The following is an 11,052-nucleotide window of genomic DNA, read 5'->3' on the forward strand; positions in this document are numbered from 1 at the left end:
TGTATCCTATGGTAACTAAAGGAGTTACATAAAATCTTTTTGATTGCAGTGATAGAAATTAAACATTTCAGATAAATTACCCTCTTTTTGCTTAAGAAACGTTATTTCTTTGTGTTATTTCAGATTACAACTGTACAGACATGTGGGTGTGCCCATCAAGTAAATTGTGGTGTTTTTTAATCTGGTTTAAATTCTCATATCACAGAAAATCAGAATCCTGGCGAGTTGTACATTCGTAACTCTTATATTGCAGTATATATTGGTAAAGGAGTGAACTCAGTTGTGTAGTAGTCTCAGCAGAGCCTAAGACTAGGAAAGTACGTGAAAGATGGGTATTTCACCCTAATGCTCAGTTTCTCTGCTTTGACAGTTTAACACTGACCTTTCATGTAGTTTTAACATTTCTTGTACGGTTTAGCTCCTTTTATTTTTATGGTAAAGTGCAAAGATAGGAGAATAGAGAAAATGTGCCGTCATAAATAAATAAAGAAAAATAAAAGATAGGGCAGTGGCTCAACTAAAGTTTCTAATTAAGTAGATATTTAGATGGTTATATATAGAACTTACAAAAATATATATTCATGCAATTTAAAATTAAATAAAGAAATGCAAGCAAATAATTCACATGAATTCTTACAAAATACTGTATCGACTTAGCAAAATTCAGCATCTTACAACATTTTCTTACCTCTATTTATTAAAAATATTGGGATGTGAAAATTGGCATAGTTGGTGACTGTCTGCTGATCATCACTAAGGTTTGTTTTTGTTTTGTTATGTTTTTTTTTTTTTTAATGAAAATGCCAGATTCTAACTGTCCATTTTTATGCATTTTAGTCCTCATAGTTTTTTTTTATTTTTTATTTAAAAATAATTTCAGAATCAGAAACCATATTATTCTGTAACTTCTTTACTTTTCTGAAACTAAAAAACATCTTGCCTTTTGCTGTTAGAAATGACTGAAAACAGGTGTGTTTAATGAGAGAGCTAAGAGACCTTAGACTGTAGCTGTGGGAGAGAATTCTGCTTGCATACCTAGAATTCACAACTGCAGTGGTACTACCGTACTCAAATACCTGCAGAGCGTTTCACCAGCATAATTTCTTCAACACTGGGAAGCTAGCTGATTTCTTAGTTCTTTTACTATTTTTGTATTTTATTTTTCATTTTATGGACTAAATTTTTTTTTTTCTTGTTTTATAATGCTTTTCTGGCATCTTCCTGGCCTTTGGCTCCAGGATGATTTCTGTAGTGACTTCTATTGTGCTTGGTACTCACCAGTCCTTTAAAAAAGACTAGAAAACACCTGAAGCTGACACATCTGTAAGGTATTGGGTGCTGCTTAACACTTTTTTAAAAAAACACAACATCAAATTATTTTCTGTAAAAATTTGACACTTAGAGGACAGATGAATGATGCAGGAGGCATCTTAAGGTTCAGCACTACCCCAGTACTAGATGGACTACTTTCCTACTTCGTCTTAAAAGGTCAGACTGAAGTAGTTAGGGTCTGCATTAAGAATGAATTGCAAAGGTGAATACAGAATGCAGTACTGGCTATAGTACTGTTAATTTTCTAAAAAAAAAGAAAAAAATGTTTCAAAGAGTGTTCATAATACATGAGAAAAGATTCTTTTTCTTTTTCAGAAATTAAGTTTCAGAATATATTAGCAACTATGTACAAAAAGAAGCTCAACTTGTACTTATGCTCCCCCTGATTGACGAAGACCTCAGCTTTGTTAACATGATAATATATATTTTCTTCATATCTCATAGGCGCAGAAGTGCCTCTTTTTCTGGCTTTTCTTCAGTATTGTACCATGGAAGGACATAACCCACATTTCAGCATCACTTGCTGCACTGTTCACTTGACAAGGAGGCATTTTTTTATTCAATTACTGAAAATTGTTCACAATCCATGTTTTCTACCTTGACATGCTTATAAATGATCTACATTCCATTATCATTGTGATTTTTTTAAGCTTCTTTTACAAAACTGGAGGGAAATGTGTACAAGTGTGCTTTCTGCTTTGCAATGGAAGTGTACATTTATCATTTAGGTACATGTAAGCCACTTCTGTGAATTGGGCCCTTGGAGTAAATGTGTTTTGATGTAATGACCATCTGCTCATGAATATCACATTTTCTAGTTTAAAAAATAGTTTGATATAGATAAACACTTAGTTTGGTAAGATTACATAGGTTCACCAGGTGGCAATACAATAGCAAAGTTTGATGTTTACCATAAGCCAATAATCAAGCTGGGTTGGAGGTCAACAACAAGTTTGTTTTAAAAATTAATCTCTAACATTTACTTTTAGTTGCTGGTGGCTTTTTTCAAAATAGTAGATGCAGGACCCACATCAAATCACAAGAGTATATCCTAGCCATTTCAGGAAACAATCATAGTCGTGATTCTCTTTTACCTTGTAAAAGTGAAAGCTGTTCTGCTCTTGGATGGACCCAGTACAGCCCGACACCAGGAGACCCTGGAAGAGCTGACCTGACACACTTACCCCATATAGCTCCATTAGAGTCAGGTGTCAGTGACACAGAAATGGCCCTTGAAGCTGTGGCTAAAGCCAGTTTGCCAGAAAAGACAGCCCTGACGAGATGGAGTTGCTCAAGCCAGTGGTTCTGAACACCTTGCTCTGAGGGGTGCAGGTCGGCTGCCACATGTTGCGCATACATAGTGCAGTAAATATAGTTCAGTGCCAGGCCATTTTTTAAGTTGATAAAAACTGTTTATAGTAGGCTCTTTGTTTGATTTTGGTTTTGATATTATCGTATCTACTGTGGTCCTGGCACCTATTTTACTGCTGAAGTTGGAGTGTATTCTTAGATAGCACTGACATCAAACTGTACCCTGGACAGAGTATCTCGATTTATAGGTGGAGTGTGTGAGTGATGGCGAGTTTGGTTTCTGGATGTATCTTCAAAATTTGTCTTTATGGTTACTGCTTTTAGTACAGAAGACAGCAGTGAAGTAAAATGTCCGTGTTCAATAACTTTGTCTTATGTCCCTCCCCCCTCCCCCCACCTCTCCCTTCCTGTATTTTAGCATATGTTCCTGAGGAGGAATTGAAAGCAGCAGAAATAGATGAAGACAGCGTGGAAGATGATGGGCTGTCTCTGGACATCCAGGAGAATGAGTGTTTGTGCAATGAAGAAGCGGAGATCAAAGAGGCTCAAAGCTACCAGAACTCCCCAGTCAGCACTGCAACTAATCAGGATGCAGGCTATGGTTCGCCATTTAGTGAAAACAGCGATCAGCTGGCCCATTTCAAAAGCACTTCCTCTAAAGAAGAGAAAGAGGATCCTCAGTGCACAGACAATGTTTCCTATCCACAGGACAGCTTGGCACAAATAAAAGCTGTGTATGCAAATTTGCTTTCAGAGACTTGCTGGTCCAGTTTAGCTTTGGACTTAAAGAAATCCAATCCAACCACCAGCAACAATGGAATCAGCCGGAACGAGAACACCACCAGTACTGACACCAATGCTAGTTCCCAGAGTACTAGTAGTAGCAGTACCAACACTAGTACCAGTACAACTATCAGTAATACTAGTAACAGTAATAGTAGCAGTGGTGGCTCAGGTTATGACTGGCACCAAGCTGCATTAGCTAAAACTTTGCAGCAGACCTCATCATACGGACTTCTTCCAGAGCCTAGTCTTTTCAGCACAGTACAGCTTTACCGGCAAAACAATAAACTTTATGGGTCTGTGTTCACCGGTGCTAGCAAGTTCCGATGCAAAGACTGCAGTGCAGCCTATGACACACTGGTGGAGCTAACAGTGCACATGAATGAAACTGGACATTACCGTGATGACAACAGAGATAAAGAAGCTGATAAGACCAAACGGTGGTCAAAGCCTAGAAAACGATCACTTATGGAAATGGAAGGCAAAGAGGATGCCCAAAAAGTGCTGAAGTGCATGTACTGTGGGCATTCATTTGAGTCTTTGCAAGACCTCAGCGTCCATATGATAAAAACAAAACATTACCAGAAAGTGCCTCTGAAGGAGCCAGTACCAGCCATCACTAAATTGGTCCCTTCTACCAAAAAACGAGCACTTCAGGACTTAGCTTCACCTTGTTCACCTGAGCCAACAGGCATCACCGCAGAAGCTTCACTGGGTGAGTCTGCAAAGGATCAGAAAACTGCCAACCCCTATGTGACTCCAAACAACCGCTATGGATATCAAAATGGTGCTAGCTATACTTGGCAGTTTGAGGCCCGCAAAGCCCAAATACTGAAATGCATGGAATGTGGCAGTTCCCATGACACTTTGCAGCAGCTCACTGCTCACATGATGGTCACTGGTCATTTCTTGAAGGTGACCAATTCTGCTTCCAAAAAAGGCAAACAGCTAGTATTGGACCCTGTGGTGGAGGAGAAGATACAGTCTATACCTCTTCCACCCACCACCCACACGAGGCTACCAGCCTCCAACATTAAGAAGCAGCCCGATTCCCCAGTGGGCTCCACAAACTCGGAGGAAAAGAAAGACCTGGAGAAGGAAAAGGTGGTGGTCAGTGAAACAGAGAAAAAGATTAAAGAAGAGAATGAGGACTCTACAGAGAAATTTGAGCCAACAACTTTGTATCAGTACCTCAGAGAGGAGGACCTAGATGATAGTCCTAAAGGTGGAATAGACATACTGAAATCCCTGGAGAACACAGTGACAACAGCTATCAGCAAAGCTCAGAATGGAGCACCTTCCTGGGGAGGATATCCCAGTATTCATGCAGCTTACCAGCTCCCAGGAACAGTCAAATCCCTGCAGCCTGCAGTGCAGAGCGTTCAAATGCAGCCATCTTATGCCAGCAGTGTAAAATCACTGTCATCAGAACACAATGCGCTCATCCATTCCCCAGGCAATCTCACACCCCCACCTCACAAGAGTAATGTATCAGCTATGGAAGAACTGGTGGAGAAAGTTACAGGTAAAATCAGTGTGAAGAAGGAAGAAAAGCCTCTGGAGAAAGAGAAGAGTTCTCCAGTTAAACCCATGTCACCTGCTGCTAAAGAAAACAAGGACTTCCTAAAAGCAGAAGAAATAAATAACAAACAACAGCAGAAAAAAAGCTCTGAGACAGAAGTTCAGAAGGTCAAAAAGGATAGTCCTGCAGAAGCACATACACCAAATGGTACAGAGCCACTTAAAACAAAGGTTGCAAATGGCTGTAACAATTTAGGAATCATCACAGATCATTCACCTGAGCCATCCTTCATTAATCCATTGAGTGCTTTACAGTCCATTATGAATACCCACTTAGGCAAAATTTCTAAGCCAGTAAGCCCCTCTCTGGACCCTTTGGCCATGCTATACAAAATTAGCAACAGCATGTTGGACAAACCCATTTACCCAACCACTCCGGTCAAGCAGACTGATGCTATTGACCGGTATTACTATGAGAACAGTGATCAACCTATTGATTTAACCAAGTCCAAAAACAAACCTCTTGTTTCCAGTGTGGCTGACTCTTCTTCGTCCCCACTAAGGGAGAGTGCCCTGCTGGATATTTCTGATATGGTGAAGAACCTCACAGGGCGTTTGACACCTAAGTCTTCAACTCCGTCTACTGTGTCAGAGAAATCTGATGCTGATGGGAGCAGCTTCGAGGAAGCTCTGGATGAACTGTCACCAGTACACAAGAGGAAGGGCAGACAGTCCAACTGGAACCCTCAGCATCTTCTGATCCTTCAGGCCCAGTTTGCTTCCAGCTTGAGGGAGACCCCAGAAGGCAAATACATTATGTCGGACCTAGGTCCACAAGAACGGGTACACATCTCTAAGTTTACTGGTCTTTCCATGACCACAATTAGCCACTGGCTGGCCAATGTGAAGTATCAGTTAAGGAGGACAGGTGGAACTAAATTTTTAAAGAACTTGGACACAGGACATCCTGTTTTCTTTTGCAATGATTGTGCCTCTCAGTTCAGGACTGCTTCTACATACATAAGTCACTTAGAGACACATCTAGGGTTTAGTTTGAAGGATCTGTCAAAGTTGCCACTTAATCAGATTCAAGAACAGCAGAATGTTTCAAAAGTCCTCACAAACAAGACTTTGGGCTCACTTGGAATTGCCGAGGAGGACTTAGGCTCCATATTCCAGTGTAAGCTCTGTAACCGAACTTTTGCAAGCAAGCATGCAGTCAAACTGCACCTTAGTAAAACACATGGCAAGTCCCCAGAGGACCATCTGATCTATGTAACTGAGTTAGAAAAACAATAGCGTCCAGGTAAGCAGCCAGGTATGCAAGTGACCACAGGAACATTGCACTAAACTTCTTCATAGTACTGCACTAGGCCTGACCTGAGCCTCTGAAATCAGTCTTACTTTTGTTGCTGAACTGCCTATCTGGACCTTGGTTTTTCTTACACTTATTTTGTAGTTATATTTATATGCTCTTTGTCTGATCTGTGCATGGTTATTTTTTGTTTCTGTTTTTATTTTTTGTGAGTCAAAGTCTGACCTTTATTTTCAACATCTGTCCTTGATGTTAAGCTATCTTTTGTGGAATATAGTGCGAGACACTATTGAGAGACATTAATTTAGCCATAAAGAAAGACACAAAGAACAATGATAAAGAGACATCCTAAAATTACAAAGTTGCCATGACAATAAAGGTCACAGAACCTGGTAGTGTCAAGTTTTAACCCTCTGAGAACTCTAATAGCATATCTGTGCCTTTCCCAGTGACTAAATAAGTAAATAAGGAAAAACAAAGCAAAAAGCTTAAAGGCATTTCATTCAAATAAAAGCTGTGTTGGAAGCAGAACTTTTTTTTTTTTAATGAATAAGCTTCTTTTTTTGTTTTAATGCAGAACTGGTTTGTGAAGAAATTGTGCATGCAGTCCTTGGAAGAAGGAGAGCTGTGTAGTACTCAAGGGGTTAGGAAGCCACAACAGTATAAGTTAAATAATAATTTTAAAAAAAAGCAAACCAAGTTGCTACTATGCCCAAACCCTCTGGATGCTGAGAATTGCCACTTTTTGGCAAAAAAAAAAAAAAAAAAAAAAAAGAAGAAAAAAAAAAGTATGCAAGCTGTTATTTAAAACAAGTGTAAAAATGCTCTTTTATTTCCTTTTTTTTTTTTTCCTGTAAAATACTGCAGTTTATAGTTATTTACAAATGTTAAGCTTTGGTACAAGCTGACCTTTCTATAGTGTGCTGCATTGGTAAATGAAAACAAAAAAAATGGGGCAAATGTTGGATTCTGTTCCTTGTAAATTGCCAGCATCAGCTTAAAAAATACATGTTACATATTGTACCATTTTAAACTGTTCAACTTTCTTTGTACCTTCTGGCTGTATGCTTTCTCTTTTAACTTTTTATATTGTCATTTTATATTCAATTTCTGTGTATATAATGTAAAACCACACTTTTTGAATAAAATTTAGTTCCTGCAGCTTGATATAAATAGAGAAATTTTACTGGCACCTGCATCTTTCCAGATGCATGTACTTAAAGGAACTATCTGGCAAAAAAAAAAAAAAAAAAAAAAGGCAAGCAAGCAATGCACTATGAATTATACATTTTGATGTTTTATCATTAATATTGTACAGTACATTTTGGTTCACACAATTAAATCCACTGTTTTCTCAAGTGTAAAATAAACCCACATGCAGTTCTTGATTTACATACATTGTCATGTCGTCATTATATTGCCTTTGAGGTGTTATTCCAGCTGTAAGAGGCATCGTTTATATAATCAGCCACCAAAAATCTATTTGAAATCATCTCTCGTGATCTGTATGCTGACGTGTTTCATTTGAAGCCGTAATACTAATAACCTCTTAAAAGAGATTTGCAGTATGTACCTGCTGCAAAAGGTACAGAATCAGTGGGGCGCCATCAATTAGCAATGGGCATTCAGCTCATCACTGAAGTACAAGAGGGCTGCAAAGGTTTTGGCCAAGTTAATTTTCCTATGCCGTATGACTGTGCCCATAGTCATTTTCTGTGTGCGTTCAAAGACCATCTCCTCTCTTCCTTCTCAGGCAAAACAGCTTTTGATTTCAACAGTTGCATAGTAAGAGGCTGTGGCTTCTGCCCCTGCAGTCTGTTGAGTGCTGCGGTACTTGCCTTTCTGGCATCAGTGAAGTTCTCTGAGGCTTCAACACCAGTTTTTACTTACAGTACAAGAAGGCAGACCTGTGTTTCTCTGTACTTTTTAAATATTGCATTTTGAGGTAAGCTGAGTACTACCGTATCAGGTGTTTCCCTTAATCTTTATTTCTGTTCTGTTGAATGCAGATGTCATTTAGAATGTAAAAGAGAGCTGTCAGAGCCTTCACTACTCTATCTCCTGAGTGCTTTGACAGTTACAGTGTATGAAAGCCTGGGATCTGCTATCCATTACACTTTTTTGGAGGGGCTATTAAATATGAGGACCTAGAGGGGTTTGCTTTCACATGATATTAGTGATACTATTGTGTTATATATACTTCTATGTATGTTTCTGCTCCTTCTTCTCAATTCTTCTGAAAGTAATTTGAATGTAAGGCCTTTGCCTCCAAATACAGCACAATCCTACATTTAATCTTTACTTTAGTTACAACCCCAGAAATATCCATGCATTGTTCTGTTTTCTACAAGAGCCTAACAGGTCCAGGTCAGTTACATTTACATAGTATTTCTAAGTAGTGCAGGAAAAGTGCCATGACATTTTTTTTAAATGTCCCTTGCTTTCTTCACTGCAACTACCTATGTCCTTGAGGGGATCTAGCCATTTAGATATTTCAGTTCAATTACTGGATGATTATGTACTTTGGGCCCAAGGGGTGGTAAAGAAGAATAACAGTCAGGCCTACGGCTGTAATACAGAGTCTTTAAATAATAAACCTTTGAAGTTTTGTTTACTTTACCATGGGCCTGCAAACATGTGATTATAGAATATGCTGTATTACATTGCAGCAGTGGGTGAAAAGGTTGAAAGGGAGAAATAATAGCTCTAAAGTGGGTTTGAATCTAATGTAAATCCATTAAAACTCATTTTGAAACACGGCATGTAAAGTGAGTTCTCAACACCAGGTGCCTCCCTCGAGAGGTGTTTATGACATTGCTAAATCCATTCAGTTCTGATAGCTTCAGAATTGGACAATCACTCATGATCTGTGCCAGTGTCTGAAGAAAGTCCATTTAGAATAAACTAGCAGCTTTACCTGGTGACTATGCTGATGTAACACTTTCTAAGACTGAAATATGAAGCAGATGAAAATTTGAGGGCTCTAATGTTTCACTTGTTTAACAAAATAAAGCACAGCAACAGTATGATCTTTATTCTTTGTATTTTTGCCAGTTTTGTTTGAATATCATGTTTCTGAAAAATTTCAGTTAAAAAAATTGTATAGTTTTAAACAGCGTTATTCTTTTCCTTAAAACTGGTTTGCAGGTTTATTTCTTCTGTATTTCAGTAAGATTTCAACAAAGGTAAGTTTGTGCTGTATTGTTGGTAGCTACTAAAGCTACTGCATGGAAAAGACCACATAGCCTTTCAGGACTGGTCTTGAAGAAAAGACATGTAAGAGCCTTAAAACACGTAAGAATCTCTGTAAGCCTGTGTACCTGTTTTGTGATGTATTCAAAATCCATTGTGTCTGATTCTTTTCAGAGATGTGTAAAGCCACAGTTTTTCAGCATTACATTGCTGGTTTTTACATATTTGCTTATATCTGTTCTCAGAGGGAAAGATCTTGGTTTGTATATTTCACTGGTTTGTTTTCTGCTTTTGTGCATTTTTCTGTCTTGCTGCTTTGAAGCTGATGCAAACCACTGCAAATTTGAGAGATCTGTGTACTGATGACTTTAGTCCTGAATTAAACTGCATTTTTTTCCTTTTTTAATAGCATTCAGTGGGATGTTCACTAACGTCTTGTGCAACGTAGCTTTGTTACAGCTTTCTCTGGGTAGTTATGCTGGTAATAATGACACCAAACATAATCTGTCCTTAACATGGAGACCACTAAAATGCAATTGTAATTAAATATAAAGGCATAAAAATATACACATTATCTTGCATTAGACTAATCAAGGTGCACTGCATCAGCTTCTGCCTGCAATTTCCAAACCCATCTCAAATTTGAATGTGTGATATTCTTTAAGTAATATGTCAGGGGTCATGGTTAGGAGACCTCCAAGGAGACGCCAGTTTCCATGTGGGGTGTTCTCACAGCTCTGTAGGTGTTGGTCTCCTGGCTGATTCAGTATTGAGTTACTCTCCCAGCATGAAAGTAGCAGGAAGTGGGGTTTCACCATCTGTTCACTGAAATTTAAACCAGGGTCCTTTCCTGTCCATGTCTGAGAATAGAATGCTAACCCCAATTTACTGGCCAGATACTAATATAGATAATAAGATTCTTCCAAATTTTTGTTTTCCTTGCTGTTCTGATTGAGTTTCTTTTCATAATGTTTCATGTGGCTTTGCGTAGTTTCTCTTCATCACTGGGTATAGTCACCTTCATCCTACAGGTTGGTGGAGTGATCACATTTTGGGATGAAAAATGCTATTCCAAATAAAAGGTGATTTCATAGCTAAGTGAAAATACTAATACCCAAACCTGGGTGTGTTGTAAAAAAGGAGAACATTTTACAAGTCTATTTAGATGATGCAGATTACCTGGGGTTAGTAGCATTTATGAAACATGCTTCTTTATCCAGCATCTTCATTAGCTTTGTTTTTTGACTAGTGATACAGCAAAACTGATTTTAGAATAATTTAGCATCAAGAGATAAGAACTGCAAACACTGATCCATGGCTAATGGATCTGTTTATTTTCAGACAACCAATATTAGATAGGTGATGATTATAAAAGCTGTAGACCTTCTCACTGAGAATAAGAAGCTCCAGTTACTCTGTTGTGAAGAGCACTTTTTTTTTACACTATTCTCTTCAGTCCTGTCTAGTGACCTGCTGAATCAAGGTCAGCATGGTCAAAATTTGTCTAGCAAGTTTTTATCTGATTAATGTAGTTGTTACCTCTGGTTTTTTCCCTTCCCTGTAAAAAATATAAAGTTTAAATTTGATTAGTTCTGACC

General features: G+C 38.4%; 1 protein-coding gene across 1 annotated transcript; it reads left to right on the forward strand.

Moving 5' to 3' along the window:
• Nucleotides 1–3,061: 3,061 nt before the first annotated feature.
• On the forward strand, nucleotides 3,062–6,974 carry TSHZ1 (teashirt zinc finger homeobox 1; the record flags this gene model as incomplete). The annotated part of the gene is made up of 2 exons (XM_010087814.1): nucleotides 3,062–3,514; nucleotides 3,617–6,974. Coding segments are annotated over 2 exons (3,083 nt in total), but the record flags the coding sequence as incomplete, so codon positions are not given.
• Between the last annotated feature and the right edge of the window lie 4,078 nt (nucleotides 6,975–11,052).

Source organism: Pterocles gutturalis, unplaced genomic scaffold, assembly GCF_000699245.1.
Source record: "Pterocles gutturalis isolate BGI_N339 unplaced genomic scaffold, ASM69924v1 scaffold31636, whole genome shotgun sequence".
NCBI classification, from domain to species: Eukaryota; Metazoa; Chordata; class Aves; order Pterocliformes; family Pteroclidae; genus Pterocles; species Pterocles gutturalis.